General features: G+C 44.0%; 1 protein-coding gene across 6 annotated transcripts in view; it reads left to right on the top strand.

Moving 5' to 3' along the window:
- EEPD1 (endonuclease/exonuclease/phosphatase family domain containing 1) overlaps positions 1 to 25480 on the top strand; it is an 89308-nt gene that overhangs the window by 45584 nt on the left and 18244 nt on the right. For 5 of the 6 annotated variants that reach the window (XM_068108754.2, XM_078772970.1, XM_068108752.2 and 2 more), the window contains 2 exons: positions 6858 to 7325; positions 14351 to 15135. In XM_068108754.2, the coding sequence (XP_067964855.2) occupies positions 6864 to 7325; positions 14351 to 15135 (1247 nt within the window). In that variant the 5' untranslated portion in view covers positions 6858 to 6863. The remainder of the gene's footprint in view (positions 1 to 6857; positions 7326 to 14350; positions 15136 to 25480) is intronic. The other variant, XM_078772972.1, reaches the window with a different exon arrangement.

The following is a 25480-nucleotide window of genomic DNA, read 5'->3' as shown; positions in this document are numbered from 1 at the left end:
CCTAAGCACACAGCCAAGACAATGCAGGAGTGGCTTAGGGACAACTCTGTGAAGGTCCTTGAGTGGCCCAACCAGAGCCCTGACTTGAACCCAATCGAACATTTCTGGAGAAACCTGAAAATGGCTGTCCACCGACGGTCCCCATCCAACCTGACAGAGCTTGAGAGGACCTGCAGAGAAGAATGGCAGAAAATCCCCAAATCCAGGTGTGCAAAGCTTGTCGCATCGTAACCAAGAAGACTCGGGGCTGTAATCGCTGCCAAAGGTGCTTCAACTAAGTACTGAGTCAATGTGATATTTCAGTTTTTTCTTTTTAATAAATTTGCAAAACTTTCTAAAATCCTGTTTTCTCTTTGTCATTATGGGGTATTGAGTGTAGATTGATGAGGGAAAAAATGAATTTAAACGATTTCAGCATAAGGCTGCAACATAACAAAATGTGAAAAAAGTGAAGGGGTCTGAATACTTTCTGAATGCACTGTATATCCATTTCAAGAAAGCAAACCCATAGCTTACAACGAGTGGTAAGTATCTTGGTTATAACACCTGTGCTGAAGTGAAACCACAAAAGCTTATCGTCTTCAAAGAAAATGGCATGTTCTTATCCCCAGAGTGAACATCAGCTACATTGACATACAGTACAGCTGGCAATCAGCAATATCAGATATCGTGTTTGCAGAGAAAAATCTACAAACACAGCATGTTCAAGTGTCACTCACATGCAGAAAGAAAAAATTCTTAGATCTGACAAACCACTGGAAGAGAAGCTTAAGAAACAAGTTGAAACTGATGTTGAGAAAGCGTCTTCTGTATTTCGCACAGCGTACCTACTTGCCAAGATGAATATGTCATACTCCGATTGCAATGATCTGATTCAACTTCAGCAACAAAATGTCTTGCCATGGGAATCACTTCACATTCCAGCACTCCAGATACACTGCGACTAGCATAATTGACCACACTGCAAAATATACAGAAACAAAACTGTCCAACACATAGTTACAAATCGGGCAAAATTCAGTGTATTAACAGATGAAACAACCACAATTAGTAAACATAGGGGCAATACCCCTGGTGCTCACCTGGTAGAATAAGCAGTATACTACACTGATTAAAGGTATTTTAAACCAATTTCAATGGTTGCTAGAAGACAGGGCAGCATGTAGAATCATACTAACATAATCATAAGACTTTAAACAAACACACAAAAAAATACCTATTTTGGGGGCAACCCCCCCCCCTCCCCCTCCCCTAACCCCATATACCACCTCATTTTTTTCATGCTGTGAACAAACTTTAGTCATAACATAACAAATATCATTTGTGCCAAGTTTGGTCACAATCCCTTCAGCGGTTTTGGAGAAGAAGTTGCAAGTGTTTACGGACAGATGGACTGACGGACGGACGACACACCATCACATAAGCTCCCCTGAACTTCGTTCCAGGTGAGGTAAAAATCAGCTATGGTAGTCTACCTGAGTTCTATCATATATGATGTTCCAATAGTGCTTTTCCTAGACTTAGTTGAGCTGGAGTGCTAATCAGCGAAATCATAACAAACAGTTTGCTGAGCTCCCTACACAAGTGGGGCCTGGGGAAAGACTTCATTCATACAAGATAACCTCCTTGCCTTCGCTTGTGATGGGGCAAGTGTAACGTTAGGCAGGAAATGTGGAGTTGCAGCCCAGCTTCAGCAGATGTACCCGACCATTATTGTTTGGCACTGCCTCAACGACAGACTTGAGCTGGCAGGCAGAGATGCCGTAAAATAAGTGAATGGTATCAACCATTTTACATTTTTTCTGGATACTCTACTCACTTTACAGCCAGTCACCAAAAAATCATCGTGAATTAGTAGAAAAAGCACGAGTTGGAAGTCCATCTCCCAAAGATTGAAAGGGTGCTTGATGCCCGTTGGGCTGCTAGTAGCTTTTCTACTGCCTCATAGGATGCAACTAGGGATGCTAAGGAAAGGTCAAAATACAAGGGGCTAATCATTCGGTTGGGATTGAAAGAGTTCCGATGTGACCTTGGTCTAATGTATGACGTGTTGGAAGAGATCTGTCTCTGCAACTTCAAGACCGCAAAATAACCTTGCCAAAGGCTGACAAGCTGATGAAGTGTGCCATCCGACAGCTCTCTTCCATGATAGAACAGGCAGGAGACAAGTTGGAAGAAGCCATGAATGTTACAGAGAAACTGGATTTCAATTTCATTCCATTGCAATGAAACCCAAAAATGCAACACATCAAGGCTGGGATGTTTCTTGCAAGCCTTATTGCAAATATGGAGCTGAGACTGTTTACAACAGCATCCACCACCATCACAAACCAAGGAGCAGCAGTTGAAAACACAGCCCAGTATTCTGACTTGCTTCAAAAGATTGAAGCTCTCGACCCAGCTAACTGGCATGAAGGAATGGATGAGTGGAGTGCTATGGTGAAACCCAAATCAAACGGCTTGCTCAACATTTTCACCTCGATTCTAGAAGTGCAACTGAAGGATTCATGGACTGTAAAGAGAAGAACAGAGTTGCACAAGATGGCCTATTGTTGCTTAGTCACATCTTGAACATTATTCCTGTAAATTCTGCTGAATGTGAACGGGGATTCAGCCTGATGAACATCATCATAAATCTCTTGCAGAACAGTCTAATGCTAGAGAATGTATCATCTTTCTTTTGTTTTTCATCATCTTTCTATTCATCCTTTATTTTGCTCACGATCATCTGCCATCTGTTTGGAAATCGGCAAACATTACCGCTTTACACAAAAAGGTGCAGAAGCAGATCCTTTCAATGACAGACCAATCAGCCTGCTCCCAAAAATCAGCAAGGTCATGGAATCCATCATTGCTTCGGATATCAAAACCTTCCTCTTCTCCAAAGGCTTGATCTTCGATCATCAATTTGGATTCAGACCAGGCTACTCTCCTCTGGACATGCTGCTTCTGCTGTCTCAACAATGGATGGATGGCCTCAATGCCAAACAGGAAATCAGAGCTGTCTCCCTTAACATATCTTGTGCCTTTGATTATGGTCTGGCACCCCTCCCTGCTCTCCAAACTCCCCTCTTATGGTGTCCATGGAAATCTCCACTCACGGCTCACGGATTTCCTCTCCTGTCGTAGTCAATGTGTGGCCCTCAATGGAATTTTCTCATCTCTTCTTGTCCAGGCTGGAGTTCCCCAAGGCAGTGTTCTGGGCCCTGTGCTTTTTTAACCTTCATAAATGATCTCTCCTACTCTCTGCAAAATTCTCTTTATCTGGTTGCGAATGACTCATCTCTCTGTCGGTGCATCTCTCATCCCTCAGATCGGCAGGCAGCAGCCTCATCACTCTTTGCAATCCTGCATAAAACTAGAAGCTGGTCCAATAATTGGAGCATGTCTTTCAATCCTGACAAATCTCACTCTCACTATGTCTCTCCAAAAAGACTGTCTGGAAAACCCTCCCATCTACTTTCTGAACAATCCTCTCAAAGAAGGTTCTGTCACTCAGGCTTTTGGGGTCTCACTATCCACCCTGATCTTTCCGAGGAACGCCACATTCCCTAGCTGGCCTACAAAGCCAGTCGCCAACTGGGCATTTTCTGTCGTGTGAAGTCCTTGGCACAACTGAGCTTCTCACCACATACAAAGCTTTCATCTGCAGCTTGATGGAGTACTGCTCTCCCCTCTGGGCTGGTGCTCCTGCCTCACACCTAGCTCAGCTTCACGCTGTAGAAACCAAAGCTTTCAGTCATTGGTATCTCCCACAATGAAGCTGATTCTGAGGGCTTTTCAATCTCTCACCGTCGGCAGGTTGGCGTTCTTTTTATCTTCTACTGACTCCTCTCTGGCCTAGCTCCCCATGCTCTGTCTGTGCTCTGTCCCCCAAATGTTTCTCCAGAACACACAAGGTCTGTCAGAAACCCTCTTCTGGTGAAACTTCCAAAATCAAGACTCTCTGCTCACCTTCACTCCTTCATTCCTCTTTTCTCCCGCCTCTGGAACAAACTCCCCCACTCCCTTCAATCCCACTCTTCCCTCCAGGTCTTCAAAACAGCTGTTCACCACCATCTCATGTCTACCCCCATCAAAAACCATGATCTTTTCTACCCCCGTTAATCCACCACAAATCCACCTCCTTCAAATTCCCTGTTTTCTTTCCTGGAATGTCCCTGTCGTGTACATCTTGTTTATCCTGTGTACCGTGTCCCAGCCCTCTCCCTTCCACAGATCTCCCGATGTCCCTATTCCCTACTGTTGTGCTTCCCTCTCTCCCCCTCTTGTCTCCCGCTCCCTTTATTATATGTTTCTACATGTTAGCTCTTATATGAGCCTTGACTTGGTATACAAACTAGAGCAATGTGACTGTGCTGCCAATATGTCTCTGCGTAGTCCCTGCCCATGACAATGTGGTAGATGCCCTCATTTACTGTCCTAAAAATAAACAAATTTAATTTAAATCTCTTAAGCTGTTTTGAAGCATCACATTTTTACCCGTAGGGCAGGTTTCGCATCGATCGGTGAAACGTTTTCGGAGAAGGGATTTTTTTTAAAATATCGGCTTTCAAGCTAATAGGGCTACCAAACCACGTGACCTATGACATCAAAAATGTACACACTGCATATGTATGGGTAGGGGATCACGTTTGTGAAGCTTCACGTTGAATCGATAAGGTTCGTTTTCTAGCCAGGATGGCTGCCAAACCACGTGACCTACGACGTCGCCATTTTCAAACTATATGCAACAATGGTGTTGGATGACATTTGTAAACTTTCACATCGATAGGGTAAGTGGTTTCAGAGATATAATTATTTAATATTTTACTTCAATCCAATATGGCTGCCAAACCATATGACCTATGATGTCATAAATTTAATATTTCAATAAAAATGGATCTTAGATCATGTGCATGCAATTTCAGATTTTTAGGATAAGGCATTCGTTTAAAACATTTATGGCTGGTATACCACTTCACCGATGATGTCATCATTATCATGCTTTTGTTCCCCATTGGGAGTACTTGACAATGTGCCAAGTTTCAAGTTTTTCCATTCAGCTGTTTTCGAGAAATATATATTTTAATTATTTGCGTTTAATCTAAGATGGCTGCCATACCACGTGACCTATGATGTTGCAATTGTCATAAACCATTCTGCATGGGTGTCGATCGTACCCTTAAAGTTTCGTCTCAATCGGACATGTGGTTGCTGAGAAAAATGAGGTTTCGCCCGTATGGACAGACCGACGGATGGACAACCCGAAAACATAATGCCTCCGGCCGCCTTCGGGAGCGGAGGCATAAAAAGGGTTGTAGGAATGTTTGTTTTTTCTCGCATATTTCCACGATTCCGATTTGCATTCAGTGACATAAAAATTGTGGTTAAATCATTTTGGAAATCGCCACTTTCATACAAATGCTGAAAATTATGTTTAAAAGACTATTTTCATCATAGATTTTGTGTTAACAACTGCAGATTAAAAGTGCCCAGAGAGCAGAACCGAGTCAATGTAAATGCACACATCGCATGTGCACAAGGCTTCATTAGCATTCATATGTCTGTCAAAGTCCCACATTGCAGGATGTGTACATTAATTGTGATAAGACTGACCTGTTACAAAATGTCTTGCGGAACAATCCCACAATGCAATATGAAAGTTTTGTCCCGTCAGCCCGGCGATTAACACCGCTGGGTGACGAATAGCCATAACGGTCTTGACTCCAAGGCGCGTAGCCGAAAATGGCGGTTGTTCCGTCGTGCGCGGGTGAAGGAAACAAGGTGCTTACCTGCACCAAACACACGCGTTGATTTCCCAAAAACCACAACAAAGAAACACGACACACAAAATGCAACACACGAATGGTTTCATAAAAGTCAAGCACTGCAAAATGTAGGTTGAGGTCAAATTAATACTACTTTGAGACGTCTCTATTCGGACACAAATACTGACAAGGGGAAAAAAAACCAACCACCTTTTAGAGGCCATTTTCCCCCGCAAAGCGGGGGTTGGCCTTTTTCGGGCACCGTGGTTGTTGTTGTTTTTGTTGGTCCCCTTTTTGAAGCAATGTTTTACGGCCGGATGCCCTTCCAGCCGCCAACCCTGTTTGTCGCCTTTTACGACAAACAGGGAATTACCAGTGAACTGGTACTCAATTAGCTGACCTCGGAAGGATGACAGGCTGAGTCAACCCCCCTGGCGTTAATTCAGCGATCGACCAGGATTCGAACCCAGAATCATAGGATCCTAAGCTGGCACCCTAGCCGCTAAGCCAACACCAGGCTTTGGAAAGATGACAAGATGATGACAGATGACAAGGGGAAAGAGAAAATATAAAATAAATGTTCTTTCTAGTCGGCCGGCCATCAGCTCTGGTCTCGACGAGCACTTTGGTAGGGTAGGTCGACGAGAGGACCACATGTTGAGAGGACTTATATGATCCTACCTCTACTATGGTAACTCGTCCTCTACCCCCACAAATGTAACAGTATGCTTGCTGATTTCTGTTGAAATTTGTACCGTATCTTATCACTTGATACTGGTGTGTGTGTGTGTGTGTGTGTGTGTGTGTGTGTGTGTGTGTGTGTGTGTGTGTGTGTGTGTGTGTGTGTGTGTGTGTGTGTGTGTGTGTGTGTGTGTGTGTGTGTGTTTTTTCTGCCTTAAAAAAAAAAAATAATAATAATATTTCAGTGAGATGTGTTTTTTTGTGGGTATTGGTATTTTTAATTGGTAAAATGCTTGTTGATAATATCAACAGTGCATGAACGGCCAAAAGTACCCTCCTCACAATTTGATTATCCATTGCACACTCTTGGTTAGAACTATGAATGGAAGAAAAGATGGTTAACTTGTTTCTTCTTCCCCATCCCAGACCATCATGGGTGGAAATCTAACATGTCACGGCCGCAAGTCATCTGGAATCAATGGCACAAGCACGGCTCGGTGTTCTGGGCGTTGCAAGGTCAACAGCAACGGTGCAGCTGTCTGTATAACTCGGCATAAACGGAAGGTCAGTGCCGTATGCAACTTCCGGGACATCTCTGGTCAGCCTACTGTTGGTGAAGAAACCGGCTCTGTGGAGGATCCCCTTCCAACGTTGCCCCTTGCTGAGCGTCTCAATGTTAATCTGGCTACAGAGGAGCAGCTGATGACACTTCCGGGAGTTTCGCGGGCAATGGCCCAAGCAATGGTACGTCATCGAAGGATCATCGGAGGCTTTCGGCGTGTCGAGGATGTTGCTCTTGTACCTGGTGTCGGTGCCACCAATCTGGAGCTCATGCGTTCAGAAATTTGGACGGGACGTCTCATCAGTCCTACGCGACATGCTGGTGCCACCGCGGTGAGATCTTGCATATTCACCCTGCCACTGTCGGTCGGTGGCTGTGCCGTCTCACCCATGGTAGTGTCTGTTTGCTTGAGATTCAGAACAGTTGATTTGGAAATGACAAAACGAAGGCAAGTTCCTGTGTGCCATAAAAGATGTAAATGGTGCCGTCATGGTTGGTATGTTGGATTGTTACTTTGAAATGCTTCCACAATATGAACACGTGACGTTATAAAATGTCAATAGGTTTCACTTGTCTGTTACCAAAAGGCAAAACTCGTCTATTCGAAGTTTAAAATGCAAGTTTTATTTTTGTTTCTGATAAATTCCTTTAGCGTTGATCAGCAAATCGGTAGCTTAACGTCTAAGTTTCATTCTAAATGACAATCTTGGTTGTTCAGTTTAAGGGTTTACCTTGAGCTGACAAAATGGCCTAGAGCAAGGGTCGTCAAAACGCAGACCTCGGCTGACCCATGCATCATCAGTCTGGACTGCAGAGCTTATACTAATCTCCCATCAATACCTTGATCACGTGGTGCTAATTTAACTGCTAAATTATTCCTGAGTTGATTCCCTCTCGTGTTCTTCCACTCTGTCTGTCCGTCATTGTGTTCATGGCCTCTGGCGTTTATCCATTAAGACCAACTTGATAAATGATAACCTCAGGAAGGGATTAATGCAGGAGCTGATTAATGTGGGATGAATGTAGATGGCTATAGTGTATACAACAACAACAACAACAACAACATGCATATTAAGGCCATTTTCCCTGCGAGAGCGGGGGTTAGCCTTGCGGTCCCCAAGACAATCTTCTCCATTTTGCCCTATTTTCTGCATCTCTCCTTGTTTAACCCCCTTGCCCACATTTCTTCTTCCACCATCTTTAGCCAAGTCTTTCTCGGTCTTCCCCGTCCTCTACTTCCTTCTACATTCATTTCCATCACTCTTCTCAACCAGTCACTTTCATCCTTCCTCAATACATGACCAAACCATCTCAACCTGTTCTCTTCACAGCATCCATCACAGGCTCTATTCCCATCATCTTTCGCAATTCATCATTTGTCTTCCTCTCTCTCAACGATACACCACACATCCACCGAACCATTCGCATTTCCACCCTTTCCAGCCTTCGTTGCTGCTCTACGTATCATAACACTTCTCACACATGCAGCATACACCTTTCCGTTCAGCTTCAACGACACGCTACTCAGTTCCCGAAACCTCTTCCATGCACATCTTACTCTCGCAACCGTTGCCGAGTCTGATCATATAGTGTATGTATACATATGAATATATATGTGTATGTTTATGTATATGTCGCATGCTTTTACCTCAACCAGGCATTGATTAATTATTATTTTTATTATTGTTGACTTCCAGAGTAGAGGGTGTCCGCTTGTCTGTCTTTGTCTGTTTGTCTGCACATCATTTAACAATGTCGACTGCAATTTTTACACATTATCTTTTTTCAACTGAGTACATCTATAAAGTATGTGCAATTAGAATGCGCGACGTCTATAAAAGCACACAACACAGGTCCAGCTGAACGTATGCAATATTTGCTCGTTCTAATTACCCTCGCCAGAGGAGGGGGTATTGCAAAACTTTTTTTTTGCAAGTACAGTATGTTGATCACTCCGGTTTGTGTGTTTGTTTGTGTGTTTGTCTGTCAACACACTTATACTTGCCTACAGGTCACAATTTTAAACCGATCCTCTCAAAACTTCACTGAACGGTAGAGTTCGTGGTCCGACAAAATCCTATATAGTTTTGAGGTCAAAAGGTTGCCCCTTTCTGAGGTCAACATAGGCCACAAAGGTCAACCACTTTTTTCGGATTTCGAAAATCCTCAATTTTCATCCGATTGACTTGAAATTTACATATTGGCTAACTGAATTCAACCACCAACTATTTTTGAGATCAGAGTAGGCCAATGGTCAACAACAATTTCAAATTTCGAAAATCCTCAATTTTCATCTGATTCACTTCAAATTTGAGTGGGATTTACATATCAGCATACTGATGTTGGGAACATCAGTATGCATCAGTATGCTGACAAACCCTGGTGTTGGGAACCCTGGTGTTGGGCTAGCGGCGAGAGTACCGGCTTAGGATCCTAGGATCCTGGGTTCGAATCCCGGTCGATCGCTGAATTAACGCCAGGGGGGTTGACTCAGCCTGTCATCCTTCCGAGGTCGGCTAATTGAGTACCAGTTCACTGGTAATTCCCTGTTTGTCGTAAAAGGCGACAAACAGGGTTGGCGTCAGGAAGGGCATCCGGCCGTAAAACATTGCTTCAAAAAGGGGACCAAAAAACAACAACAACCACGGTGCCCGAAAAAGGCCAACCCCTGCTTTGCGGGGAAAAATGGCCTCTAAAGGTGGTTATTATATATATATACTGAATTCAACCACCAACTATTTTTGAGATCACAATAGACCAAAGGTTAACCACTTTTTTTCCATATTTCTAAAATCCTCAATTTTCATACAATTTACTTGACATTTGAAAAGGATTTTCATATCAGATTAGTGAAACCAACCACCAACTATTTTTGAGGTCAACATAATCCAAAAGGTCAACATAGGCCAAATTTCTAAAATCCTCAATTTTCATCCGATTGACTTGAAATTTTAAAAGGATTTTCATATCAGATTAGTGAAACCAACCACCAACTATTTTTGAGGTCAACATAGGGCAAAAGGTCAACACAGGCTGAATTTCTAAAATTGTCAATTTTCATCCGATTAAGTTAAACTCTGAAACCAGTCACGTGGTTCGGCCGCCATATTTGTTCTAACACAAAAGCCTTAAAAAACACTGAAAACACGTCCTGGTGAGGGTCTGCAATCTCTGATTGCTCTTTCTTGTTATTATTGTTTTGTTTTTGTCATTGACAAAACTTTATAATCATTTGCCTCTATTTTTGAACTTTTTCAATTGACCTTTTTTGCTGATAGTCCATTAAGCAATACAATACTTTTTGAGATACTGTTGTTTAGAAATTTTTATCTGCGTTTATAACAAAGTGAGCAGGATTCCTTTGTCCTTGGCTTTCTTTCCTGAAAAAAGATTTTGCAATAAAATCCAAATCTCTTAATCTTAAACTTCCAGGTAATAGTTGAATGGCTGGTATTCCATGGAAAAGTGTGTGACAAAAATGGTGAGCTTCCTTTTCAACAGGTAAAACACTTTGAGTACATCTCTGACCTTATAATTATTATCCCCACGCTTTAAAAATAAAACGCGGTGGGGGGAGGGGATCGATATTGTAATCGGGTCTGTCTGTCCGTTACAGTACCTCCTAAACCGTTGTGCAAAAATTCACCATACTTGGTATAGTTATGATAAGCACATGTCTTGAAGGTGGAACAGCTCTATCATTTTTGGCACCTCCCACTCGGGCCTTGGGGCAGCGTCAAAAAGTCGAATATCGAAAAATTTAAGTACGAGCACATCTTAAACATTTTTAAATGAAGCGTTGTTTGTGCGTCAACATTGGAGGGTATGCTTGAGATGTGTAACGATTGTCATTTGACCTTCAATTGAAAATCTTTATTACCACAATCACTTGTGAACCACAGAAGGGATTTCAACTATAACTTGGCACCAGTATGGTCTGTGACGACACAAAGATGAACTGTTTCAATTTGGGGTTCAACAGGTTAAAAGTCATGTTTTTGAAAATCATTTTGCAGTTCATGACTTGTGTTATTAGAATAGAAGAATGTGATGTTTTCTCTCTTCTACTTATCTCTTTCTCTCTGTCCTTCTGTCCCTCTACCTCTCTACCTCTCGACATCCACCTCCACGTCCACTTCCACCTCCACCCGCTACCTCAACCTCTACCTCTACCTCTACCTCTACCTCTCTCTCTACTTCTACCTCTCCCTCTCTCTCCCTCTACCCCTCCCTCTCTCCCTCTACCCCTCCCTCTCCCTCTACCCCTCCCTCTCCCCCTCTACCCCTCCCTCTCCCCCTCTACCCCTCCCTCTCCCCCTCTACCCCTCCCTCTCCCCCTCTACCCCTCCCTCTCCCCCTCTACCCCTCCCTCTCCCCCTCTATCCCTCTACCCCTACCTCTACCCCTACCACTACCCCTACCTCTACCCCTACCTCTACCTCTACCTCTACCTCTCTCTCTCCTGCTACCCCTCTCTCTCTCTCCTGCTACCCCCCTCTCTCTCTCTCCTGCTACCCCCCTCTCTCTCTCTCCTGCTACCCCTCTCTCTCTCTCCCGCTACCCCTCACTCTCTCCCTCTACCTCTCTCCCTCTCCCTCTACCTCTCCCTCTTTCCCTCTATCTCTCCCTCTCCCTCTACCTCTCTCTCTCCCACTACCTCTCTCTCTCTCCCACTACCCCTCTCTCTCTCCCACTACCTCTCTCTCTCTCTCCCACTACCCCTCTCTCTCTCCCACTACCCCCCTCTCTCTCTCTCTCTCTCTCTCTCTCTCTCTCCCACTACCCCTCTCTCTCTCTCTCTCTCTCTCTCTCTCCCACTACCCCTCTCTCTCTCTCTCTCTCTCTCTCTCCCACTACCCCTCTCTCTCTCTCTCTCCCACTACTCCTCTCTCTCTCTCTCTCTCTCCCACTACCCCTCTCTCTCTCTCTCTCTCTCTCTCTCTCTCTTCCACTACCCCTCTCTCTCTCTCTCTCTCTCCCACTACCCCTCTCTCTCTCTCTCTCTCCCACTACCCCTCTCTCTCTCCCACTACCTCTCTCTCTCTCTCTCTCTCTCTCTCTCTCCCACTACCCCTCTCTCTCTCCCACTACCCCTCCCTCTCTCTCTCTCTCTCTCTCTCTCTCTCTCTCTCTCCTCTCTATCTCTATCTCTCCTTGACCTTTAATTGGGATCTAACGTGAGTGGAGGTCATCGACGCATTCGAGTCAAATTCTATTTTCAAGTGTTGATCTATACATTATTTAAATCTCACCAATGAACTATAAAACGATGCATTAAAGCTGCAAACTAATGGGCACATAATGTAGATTAATAAATCAAGACACCAATGACAGATGAATAGGCGTCATTAGGAATAAACAATGGCATGGATGAATGCAACATTGGGCAAAAGGTTTTGGAAAGTGCACGTGTAGAGTGAATGGCAGAAACACATGACTATGTGGAGCTCCGAATGTTGTTCCAGAGGTGAGAAAACGTAGTACGGTAATGAAGGAGTGGAGCATCGTCAAACCCTGATGAAGGAGACAAAGGTAGTTTGAAGAATGCAGTGTTCTACCAGGTGGCTGAGGCATGCTGGAGAATAGAGTGGGTGTGTTGAATCTCAGAGATGTGAAACAATGTTGACAGGCTGTTGGCTTGCCAATGTCATATGAATAACTGGTTCTGACCTTTCGTCTTTAATTATAATGTCAAGAAGGTAATGTTAACACCACATGTCAAAAAGGGCAAATGTGGACTCTATGGTCCCAAAAATCTGGGGGTAGGAGGGCGAGGAGGCAAACAAGCAATCTAATTACATACACTCTGGTCCTGAAACAAATGCAATTTCTTGAAAATATCACACTGCATTGATTTATGATAAACGACACGCACCCCTATGCAGCTAAAGACTAATTTTATGTTTTTAACTCAACTGGACTATGTCCAGCTGAGTTTTTGTCGACACCCAGTGTCTGTCGTCTGTCTGTCGTCTGTAAACAATTCGACGTCTACGCTTTAAAAGTCACAAATATTGATGAAATTTGATGAAACTTGTTATGCAGCATCTTTAAGACATAAACTAGTTTGGGATTGCATTTGGGCGTTGCACGCCCAAAAATGGGCGTGGCAGGGCGTCTATATTGAAAAATCAATTTTTGTCAATCTGGTACTTCCTAATGTAGCTAGAAGGCTGAAACTTGGTGTGTAGACAGTATGTAACAAACCTCAACACATAGTTTGTGGTTCTATTATGCATATTCTAACCATATTGATATAGACCAGTTGAGTTCAGGTTCCCTGGAACCTCTAGTTTCCTGTGCAGCACCAGGTCGCTGGTTTGCATAATTTCTGGGAGTGTGGAAATGCTGGTGAAATCGAGTTCTTTGTCGATTTAGAGCAGACAGAATTTGCACCCGAGGTACTGGCCCAGCACAGCGTCTGACAGGATATTGCCGAGGTGACAAGCTTACCTGGGACCTGTGTAGTCTGAGTTCGATTCTCAGCCTCACAATAAACTGTCGGATTGGTCCCTCGCAGGCAGGGCATTTAATCACAGCGTGCGCCATCCTTGGAATGGATGTTAAACTCGAGTCCCATCTGTCAGCATTAGTTGGTGGACGTTAAAGACCCCACAGAGTCCTTCATGAAGAATACGCGAGTTATCGCCGGCACAATGAACAAATTTGTGTCGACTTCAGTCAGGTGATTTCAGTTTGTGACGGACAGTGGCCAAAAGCATTCCTCTGTTGACCCCACAGGAAGGTGGGAGTAATTGTGGCTGTTCAAGTAGTATAAGCAGAGGTTATCAATGAAACAATTTGGATTTCTGCTCTATCTAATATATTTTTGTCTCCATTCTGCAGTTTCTTATTGCAGTCCTTGGATAAAATGGTGCACATGTCATGCATGTCTGAGGTTCTGTGGACACGTTTAATAAGATAAGGACAGAAGGATTCAAAGTAGATTATGAAGAAAATAAAATGTTTTTAATTTTCCAAATAATCTAGGTTGGCCTGTTTTGCATACCCATCTGAACTTGTAGCTAATGATGCTGGGATCTCATGTTCAAATCCCAAGACCATGTTCATCTTTCCATTACCTCCAAGTGTCCTTGTGATTCATGTGTAAGTACACCAGTGTGTCCAAGTGTCCTTGTCCTACTTGGGTTTGTATTCAAGCTCCACCCTGAACCTGATTGCTGTGTTAATGCATATCTAATATATAAAACTCATTCTAACCACTCACTCACTTGCTCACTCACTGATATTTATGTTCGATACCTTCCGGGTCTCTCTCTCCGTCGCAAAGGACTTTTGGACTAAATTTGCAGACATGTGCTGATGAAGAGCATTGTTTTGTTTGTGTCCTGTACAGCCTACCCGAGGTACTTGTGCAGAATGTCTTGCCCATCCACGCATCAACATCAACACTGCATCTCAAACGGAGTTGCAGAGCATGGATGGCATTGATGAACGCGTGTCCACCAATATAGTGCGACATCGAGTCAGATATGGTGGCTTCAAGAGTGTTGATGACCTTGGTTGTGTCTGCGGAATGAACGCAGCACTCCTTGAACAAATTCGGCCGCAGGTGTTTGCTGGACTCCTGAGGCCTGCTTCGTTTTGTGGAGGTCGTGGTTGTGGAGTTGGTCTGTTGCACCATGCCACGTGCAGCCCAACGTCGCGAAGTCTTCAATGTGTTGGTCATGCCGCCGTAGCTGTGACGAGAGCATGTAGCTCCATCCCTCGTCTCCAGGCCAAGGAAGACGGCAGTGTTGGGAGCAACAGCACAAGCGAAGTGTTTCCTTACACCAGAATGCATGAACCAGATTGTGGTCTTGTAACCTGGCAATGCCATACGCACACTACCCGATCCGTATCTTCATCTGGAACGAGACCTACTTTTCCTGTGCCTGAAAAGCTCTTGTCATGGTCATCACCAGCTGTGAATTGGGCCAATGCATCTCAGCCAACCCTTGCCATGATGGCCAGGCCTGGAGGCCTGTTTTCAGTGCGTCCGGCCACACGACCATTTAACGGACTTTACAATGGGCGGACAGTCGTGCGTGTGGCCAGCTGGAATGTGCAGCGATGCTCTCAATCGAAAGTCTCGAACCCTGGGGTGCGAGAAATTCTGTGCATGAGTATATTGGAAAATGGGTACGTACAACATGGGCCACATCATGTTTTATGAAGGTATAATTTACATCAAAAGTTGTACATGTTTTCGTTCATGTTCAATCAAGCAATTGCATTTTGATGGCTGTTTTCCATTTTGCTATTCTACACTATTCACAATAAGTTAGGGATATTGTGGGAGTGAGTTTTTTATATTTTTTATAGGGGTTAGGGTTACGGTATTGAAATCAAGAATGCTGTGTTTTTTCACACTCATTAATAACCATACAATTCGGACCAACAACTTTTTTCAATATAATTAATACACAAAATCAACCACACCGAAGAACCTGCCAATATCCCTAACTTATTGTGAGTAGTGTATAATTCGACTATGCTCCTGTTGCCTAAGGGTAATATTATTATTATGTGTGTGAAATGTTGGAATTTTTAAAGCCTTGATAGTTGCCGCCCTACACTCGTGTTGTAATATTTGCATTCTTTCCCTCCACTCTCTTTCCTCCTTTGTCTTCTGTACCTCATTTTCCTTTTTTTACTCTCTGCATTTATGTACCCTTTTTAAAATTAGTTTTTTTTTGTTTAAATATACTCATTTCACCTCATTTTGACAATTTTTCTTTTCTTTTCAATGTACATGATTGGGTGAGGAAGGATATAAATAAGGTGGGGGTGGTTGGAGAGTTGTTTGAGGACAGAGGGGAGAGTAAGAGTATCGTGATCAAGGCAGGGCAGAAGCTTGGTACCATTGTACCTCACCCCCTTGTAAAGGGAATAGAAGATGAAGAAGGTTTTATGGTTTTGATTTCAGACCCATGAGACTTCCTATGTAGGGATGGTACAGACACTCCATAGGTTTAATACAACACAAATCCTCAAAAATAATCTGCCAAGATACAAACTTGTAAACCTATAAAGTACCTACCAGTCACCTGTGGATGATTTCGCATCTAACACCATTCAATAAACCCTTGGACAGCATCGCTGATCTACAAAATAGCCATTTTGTAATTCTTATCGTTATTTTCTTCTTCTCAGACAGCCTAACTCAAAATTGGTTTAACAGTTCTCAGTTTATAAATATGTGAACTGCTTCTACTTTTGCTGCCTCTGTGTTGCAGCTACTTGTGCTTTTTAGGGGCGCAAACCATCCCCCACCACCATCCCTCACAAACTATGGACCATCCCCCATGAACAATGGTCACACCTCCCACCCCACCTCAATCTACCCACAATTCCCTGCACGGTTCTGTCTACACATTGTGTCCAGCGTCTAACTCTTCTTATCCTGTGGCCTTGACCTGCTGTGATTCCTCTTACTCGTGAGCATTTTTTCCCATTGGTTCGAATCAATCATGGGTCCTAAACAGAAGAGTAGTGCATGAGATGCGTCTGCTCACAAGTGGTAGACAAAATGATGAGCTTTAGACAGAAATTGGAGCTGCTTGATCGATTAGAAAGGGGTGAGAATGCAGCCTCTGTACACAGACATTGTGGTGTGAACGAGGCCAATGTCCGATACATAAAGAAAACTGAGAAGGCGATTTGTGAAAGTGTTGCGGATAGCACAGCACCCAATGCAAAAGTCGTTACACAGGTCAGGGATGTCCATATTGAGAAAATGGAGAAGGCATTGAATGTGTGGCTTGAAGGCAATGCACAGAAAACCGTTCCTTTATCATTCATAAAAAGGCAAAGCGCACGTATTGTCATCTAGTTAGAGCGGATGGTGCTGCTAACATGACTGACACAGGTACGAGTGGCCCCAGTCCCTTTAAAGCGAGCAGGGGATGGTTTGACCAGTTCAATAAGCGGTACAACCTCAACAATGTGAAGGTCACAGGCGAGAGTGCCTCAGCAGACCATGAGGCAGCTGCAACTTTCCCCTCTTAACTTGCACAGCTGATTGCGGAGAACGGGTATGTACCAGAGCAGGTCTTCAATGCTGATGAGACCGGCCTTTTCTGGAAGAAAATGCCCACAAGAACTTTCATCTCCAAGCGAGAGAGAACAGCATCGGGGTTAAAAGCTGCAAAGGACCAGGTATCTCTTCTCCTATGTGCCAACGCCAAATAGTAAGGTGGCTTCATGTCTGTCATATTTTGGAAATGCCTTTACCGGGTGGAGAAAAGGTTTAAATTTTCCATGAATGTTTCTGTCGTCATAAAGATTAATTTCAGAAGGGTAGCCACCCAGAAATAGTACAATGAGACCTCAGTAGTTGATACTGAAATTCAACATAGGATATTACCCACAGATATGACGTATGCCCTCAGTCAGGTTCACTATGTCAATAAATTATATTTCGTTCAAAATCATGGTAGATTAGCAAACCTATACATTTTTGGAAAGGTTATAGCATAAGGAAACTAAAAATCAATGTTTACATTTGGAGAGATACCTGTATGGCGGCCATTTTGGATTTTCCAAATGGCCACTGTAAAATACATATTTTGTTATATTTCTGCCTCTAATTACCCTAAAAACTTTTTAAAATATACTAAACCTATATTTTCAGGGACAATGAATCCAATGAAAGTATCAAATTAGTGCTATGGGGAATGGTAAGACACGAATCAAAGGTTTTGAATTGCAAAATACTGTCTTTATATTCGCGATAAGTTGCATAATCAAATACATGTTATCATTTTGTACAGGCAGTTAATAACATCAAAATGTGTCACAATAATTCATATCACCAAACATACACAGGCAGTCAGCAAAATCATATATACACATGCAGTCAGTATAACTTCACATCTACACAGGCAGTCAATGACAAAATATACACAGGCAGTCAATGGCATCAAACATACACGATTACAGAATATGCCATTTAGAGTTCGTCATCACCGTCCTGTGTGTCGTATCCGACAATATAGTCCGCATCGTTTTCACAGTCAGTTCCACACAAGCAAAGGTCGGTCAAATTGATTGGCAAATCAAATTGGTCGAATGGTCGATCGAATCGAATCGATCGAATTGGTCGAATGGTCGATCGAAGCGATTGGTCGAATTGGTCGAATGGAATTGGTCGATTGGTCGATTGGTCGAATTGGTCGAATCGAATTGGTCGGAATTGGCAAATGTAAACATTGATTTTCAGATTTTCCATGTAATAACGTTTCCAAAAATGTATAGGTTTGCTAATCTACCATGATTTTGAACGAAAAAACATAGTGAACCTGACTATCAGTAGGTCTTTTTATAACAATAGTTATTGGGAAAAAAATCAACACCAAACAGTCAAAAATGTATAGAATTAAACTGATATAGAAGTCACCTGTACATTTATTCACTTTAAATAAAAAAAGACGGTGTATAATTATATAAATAATGCTTCATATGTGATGGCTGTAAATAGGGGGACAATGGTGGGTTAATATCTTGCGTCGTCTTCATGTTTTGGGCAGTTTTGTTCATACTTGCTCTTCAATATTTCAATTATCTTGGGAAAATTTTGGACCTTTAGTCAAAACTGTAATTTAAAATATATCTGAAGTGTAAACAAATATCAACAATAATTCATGTATAATTAAGAGCAATATCATTTTCTGGAAATTTTTGATTTCCCATTTTTGATGGCTACCCTTCTGAAATTAATCATAGTACCTTAAATAAATGTTGTGGAAAATGTGCTTTTATCCCTCTTGTAACGGTATTTCCTATAAGCCACCTTTCTACAGACTTGGCATTTAATATGGAATTTTTTTTTTTTCTTGACTTGGGTTTACTTTCTTAACTCAGTATATCAATCTGGTGAGTTTCTTTTACACTTTGGTGATTTATTTGTTAAAAGAACCATGTCACTGATTGTCTGTCGCAGCAAGAATTCAACAACAGGATTATATCACAGGTGGCGTGGCAAAATGTACGGACAGGTGCATTTGACGATTGGCTTCACAGTCGGGTATACAAGGGTTGTTGCGTTCTGTATTAGTGGAAAACAACTGCTGCACATCTCCAAAGGTTATTGCCGCTTCCTCTGGAGATAGTCCGTCAACTCGACAATGCTGTTTGTCATGGAGTGGTGGCTTTACGAAATTCTGGCATGAAACGGCGTGCTATTGCTCGGCAGTATGGCATCACTCAAGGTCAGGTGTCAAAGATCCTGAAACGAAATGCTCAGAGTGGTGTCCCTACTCCAATACCGAGGCCAGGACGTCCCGGCAGAACCACAAGGAGGGATGACCGCCAGCTGCACCGGTTAGTCCGCAATGTCCGTACCAAGTCAGCTAATCGGCTTAGGGCTGAGTGGCAGCAACTGACAAATTAGCCTGTATCCAGAAGGCTAGTCAACCAACGACTGGTTCAAGCAGGCTATCATGCCAGGCATGCCCTGAGAAAGCCACGCCTGACCAGACAACACCGCCAGCGCCGATTGCAGTGGGCCAGAGAGCACCGTCAATGGCAGCCAGGACACTGGAATCACGTGATCTTCAGTGACGAGTCTAGATTTCTGGTCTATCGTCAAGATGGCCGCGTCCGAGTGCGCAGACAAGTGCATGAAGCCTACAACAAAGATTTTTTAGTGCCAAGAGTCCAAGCTGGAGGTGGTGTGGTGACCGTTTGGGCTGCTTTTCATGCGGGGGGAAAAACTGACCTGGCTGTTCTGAATGGAAACCTGAACCAGTTCAAGTACAGGGCCATTCTGGAAGAAACATTGCTTCCATTTTCTCGTGCAGCCTTTCGAGGAAACTTTGTCTTCCAAGATGACAATGCACGGCCTCATCGTGCTCGCATGATCCAACACTTTCTTGCTGACCGTGGTGTAGAGCATATGGAGTGGCCCGCCATGTCCCCGGATATGAATCCGATAGAGAACTTGTGGGCAGAATTAACGCATCAAATCGACCACTTGGACCAGCAGCCGACCTCTGTGCGTGAATTGCAGCAGGCTATTGTCACTGCATGGCAAGCGATTCCTGTCTAAACCTTGGCAAATCTCGTGAACAGCATGCCTCAACGTGTACGTGCTCTCCTGAATGCTCGTGGGGGTTACACGAAGTACTGAACTGTAATTTTACTGTCCGTAATCCCAGTCGTAATTTAACTTTTGTTTTTGTTAAAAAAAATTTTGGTTAATGTGCAAAATAAAGAGAAACTTCTGGAAAACGTACAGAAGTTTAACACAGTACTGTCCATGAATTGAGTTCGATATCAGTTTACATCACTTTCAAGGATCAATTTATTTGTTTCGAAATGTCAAATATGTTTTTTGTTTCTTTTAAAGGTCACATTAACAAAATCTCGAATAATTTCAACATAATTCCAATGAACTTTTGGTTCTAAGACATCTTGAAAAGTAAGTTCACCCCCACAAAAAAAATATTCCATATTAAATGCCAAGTCTGTAAAAGGGGACTGTATGACAAAGCCGATGATGCTGTACCGTGCCCTGAACCCACGTGTTCTCAAGGGCAAAAACGCACTCTACCCATATTTTGGAGGGCCAACAAAAAGCGTGGGTAACAGCTGCCATATTCATGGATTGCTTCCATAACTGTTTTGTCCCTCAAGTGGAGAAGTACCTGGCAGAAAATAAATGGAAAGGTACCTATCCTTAAACATCCTTCTGCTGGTGGAAAACGCCACAGGCCACCCCGAGGAGCTGAAGGTGGCCCATCCCAATGTCGAGGTCATCTTCCTGTCACCCAACACCACCTCCATAATCCAACCACTAGAGTAAGGGGTAATGCCACTTTCAAAACGTATTACACCCGCTACACCTTCCGTCGCATCTTGGAAGATATGGAGACCGACCCCGAACTTGGCGTCAGGAAATGTTGGAAGGACTTCAACATAGCCCACTGCATCAGCACCATCAAATACTCTCTCGCCGAAGCCAAAGCGTCCACCATCAACGCTTTCTGCCAAAATCTATGGCCACGGGCAGTCAACGACTTCAGAGGTTTTCCCTACAACACCGAGGAGAGGCAGAAAATTTCCAAATTGGCACAGGAGACGGCAAAGGGAAGTATTTGACACCTCCACAGCCTGACGAATTGGAGGAGCTCATTGCCTCGCATGGGGGTGTGGCGAGCTGACTGAGGAGGAGTTGGAGGTAATTATCAAGGTATCCGAAGACGAGGAAGAGGTAAAGAGATCCATGCTAACAGTCAAGTTCCTGGCTGAGATACTGAAGGATATGAGGGCAGTCGCTGACGAGTTGCAAGATGCCGACCCAGTGATGGAGCAATGCCTCTGATTCAAGAGGGGACTGGATGATGGTTTCCTGTCGTACAAGGAGCTGCACATGTTAATCCTGCAGCACTCACCAAAACATCTATCTATCACCCCTTTCGTTTCTCTACGGTTTCCCAACCCCCAACATCATCAGCATCCTCACCTGCATCCCCTTCAATGCACGACTCTTCAGCACCCTCACCTGTGTCCTCTTCAGAGGAGTTTACTGAATTCTGACTCATTGTCAAAGTGTTCATCATTGTCGCATCAAAAGTAAAGAAAAATTGTAAACAGTACCTACTGGTTTTTTTTGGGGGGGGGGGGGGGGGGGGGTTTGTACGCATTTTTAATGAAACTAATTATGTGCATTTGTGTTCTTAAACTTTTTTTATTTTCCCTTATGAATCACAAACTGCCATGAACCTATTTGCCTTTTTCCCATTGAAATGCTACCTCGACATTCGCAGATTCGCGGTAGTTTTTCAAGAACGTATCCTCCGTGAATATTGTTACAAAGCAAAACATCGCCAGTGAAAATAAGTTATGTATTCACAATCACAACCATAAACGCTTTTAACCCCTTCCGCTTGGTCCACATGCTGGCCCTCATGTCCTCTTGCCCGTCACCCATACCAGTTCCCCGACTCATCTGCATATCCCCAAAGCATGGCAAGTCGTGTCAATGGGGAAAGGTAAATTTAGTTTTTCCAATTACCACTGAGGAGTTCGTTCAATTCCAGCAGCGCCTGCTGCAGCTATTCTCATTGTAACCATGCCAATTAAAACCCAGGGCTCTAATCTCAAAGAGAAACCATTGAATCACGATGGACTGTTTGTGGAAGGTTGTGCGTGCCTCTCTAGGCCTTTCCCAATATTTTTCAATCATTCCAAAAAACTCCATAACTTTCGATAGATCCTCCTGTTAGTTTGAGACCCACCTCCACAGACCAGCCCAGCATGGTGGATCTCCACCTGTTGGCTGTCACGGAGCCTCAGGGAGATGTGGGGTGGTCACCTCCCTGGGGAATCCCCCTGTCCATCGGGGTGCCGCCAAAACAAATCCGGTGAAGATGCCAGACCCTGGACGGGGTTGAGACCTCTGGGGGACCGAGGTGGTCCCTCCAGGGCACTTGTCATTGTGTGCCATGAGCATCACTATGGAGAGGCGTTGCTAGCCGTGCCTTGGTGGTGGCACCACAATCTTTTCATTCACTGCATTTTTACTATCCTTCACAACACCTGCAGGGATCGCTCCAATCCAAGCCAAAATTGGCTGCTTTATCCGCAGAAGGCAAAAGGCACGGGAAAACACTTCTAATAATTAAAATGTTTATTCACCAAAAGAATATGGGGGATGATTGAGACAGGACATCACAAACAAATGCAAAACACATAATCCATTCGACAGACACAAACGGGGGATGATTGGACATGCAGTCTTATATACAACAACAACAACAACAACAGGCATTTTAAGGCCATTTTCCCTGCAAGAGTGGGGGTTAGCCTTGCGGTCCCCATGACGATCTTCTCCATTTTGCCCTATTTTCTGAATCTCCCCTTGTTAACCCCCTTGCCCGCATTTCTTCTTTGACCATCTTTAGCCAAGTCTTTCTCGGTCTTCCCCGTCCTCTACTTCCTTCTACATTCATTTCCATCACTCTTCTCAACCAGTCACTTCATCCTTCCTCAACACATGACCAAACCATCTCAAACTGTTTCTCTTCACAGCATCCATCACAGGCTCTATTCCCATCATCTTTCACAATTCATCATTTGTCTTCCTCTCTCTCAACGATGCTCCACACATCCACCGAACCATTCGCATTTCCACCCTTTCCAGCCTTCTTTGCTGCTCTACGTTCATTACTCATGTCTCGCTCCCATAAATCGCAACACTTCTCACACATGCAGCATACACCTTTCCCTTCAGCTTCAACGACACTCCCCTCCTTGTCAGCACGCCACTCAGTTCCCGAAACTTCTTCCATGCACATTTCACTCTTGCAACCGTTGCCGAGTCTGATCCACCTTCTCCATTCAGCATGTCTCCTAGGTAAAAAAATGTTTTCACACCTTCCAGCTTCACGCCGTCTCCAAGATCCAACTCAAAATTTCCTCCATCTGCAGCTCCCTCTGTGCACAACTAACACTTGAATGTACCTGCCACACTGGTTAATGACCCTCTCAAACCACTACATTTTTGATGAATCCACTCGGCGCACATTGTACATTGAATGGAATTCACTCCGACACCCTTCCTGCATACAGCACACGGCCACTTCCCAGTTCTTTCCACCTCACCACATGCTTTACCACTTGCCATCACCTTCGTTTTTCCGATATTCACCTTCAGACCTTTTGTCTCCATACATTCCTTCCACTTGTTCATCTTCTCCTTCAGTCCATCCATACTTTCTGCAATCAACACCAGATCATCTGCATACAACAACTCCCACGGTAAACCCTCCTTTACGTTCTGAGCCAGCACCTCCAACACAGCTACAAATAGTAGTGGACATTGTACCTTGAGTACCAGTTCACTGGTAATTCCCTGCTTGTCGTAAAAAGGCGACAAAAAGTGTTGGCGTCAGGAAGGGCATCTGGCCGTAAAACATTGCTTCAAAAAGGGGACCAAAAAACAACAACAACCACGGTCCCCGAAAAAGGCCAACCCCTGCTTTGCGGGGAAAAATGGCCTCTAAAGGTGTTTTTTTTTTTTTTTTTTTTTTTGTACCGACCCCTGATGTACTCCCACCTTCACCTTAAACTCACCACTGTTCCCGTCCTTCGTCCTTACAGCTGTGTGCGCTCTTTTGTACATTGCCATCACTACTCTGATCAACCATTCCTCCAATCCTAACTTCCTCAATGCCCATGTCGCTACTTCACGTGGAACCCTATCGAATGCTTTCTCCACATCAACAAACCCAAGAAACAACTTCTTCCTCTTCTCCATGTACTTCTCCTGCAACTGCCTCACAATAAAAAGTGCGTCTGTCGTTCCTCTTCCTGGCATAAATCCAAACTGCATTTCGTCAATCTTCACTTTCTTCCTTATCCTCCTCTCCAACACCCTTTCCAATACCTTCATTCCATCTTATTTTGAGATAAATAACTTTATCGCTCGATACAAGCCACAGTCCAGAGGGTCACCTTCCCCTTGTATAGAGGGACGAGGGCACTCATTTCCCAATCCACTGGAATGCGGCCTTCTTTCACCACCAGATTACAGATCTCTGTCATTCTCTTCACACCCCAATTTCCCGCTGCCTTCAACATATCTCCCACAACTCCCGTCGGCCCTCCTGCTTTTCTACTCTTCATTGCTTTTATCGCTTCCTCAACTTCCTTCTCGGTTATCTTCTCTGCCGGTCCTAAAACTGGGGTACTCTCCATGCTGCCATCCCATTCATTCTCTGCATTCAACAGTATTTCCATATATCTCTTCCATCTTCCTTTAATTCCATCTGGGTCCACAACGATTTGTCCCACTTCATCCTTCAAGCAACTCACCCCCATCACATCGCACCTCTCTTTCGCTATCTGCTTTACAATCCTGAATACCGCTCTCTGACCCTCTTCCAAATCCAAGCGTTCTCCGAACATTTTCCTACATGCCTCCTGCACCTTTGCTACCTCTTTCTTTGCAGCCTTCCTGGCTGCCTTATAACTTTCATGCTCTGCCTTTTCTGCCCCCATACCCTTCGCCTTCTGCCACTCCTTGAACTTCTTCATCTTCTCCTCAATCTTCTTTCCAACTTCATCATCCCACCACCATGTTTCCGAGTGCCTCGGTGGTCCTTTTGTCCATCCACATACCTCACCAACGGCTCCCAACAGACTATCTTTCGTTGACATCCAACCACTTTCAAGCTCAACCACATCATCCTCTACCCTACTGAGCCTCTCTTTTAATGCCTCCCTTACTGTCACCTCTTTCAACCTCCACACCTTCATTCTCGGTTGGTACTTCACCCGCCGAGCTGTCCTCGCACCTTTCACCTTTATGTCGCAGACAACCAAGTGGTGCTGTGAAACAGCCTCCTACCCCGGGATCGCCTTTGTGTCCCGGAGGTGCCCCCTATCTCGCCTACGCACCAGCAGGTAGTCAACGGTTGTCGTCGACCCACCTGACGTGTATGTAACAAGCTTATTGTCCTCTTTCTGGAACTGAGTATTA

This window comes from Myxine glutinosa, chromosome 2 (genome assembly GCF_964187855.1).
Source record: "Myxine glutinosa chromosome 2, kmMyxGlut1.1, whole genome shotgun sequence".
Classification (NCBI taxonomy): domain Eukaryota; kingdom Metazoa; phylum Chordata; class Myxini; order Myxiniformes; family Myxinidae; genus Myxine; species Myxine glutinosa.
Note: the sequence above shows the minus strand (reverse complement) of the source record. Positions and strands in the feature narration are given on the sequence as shown.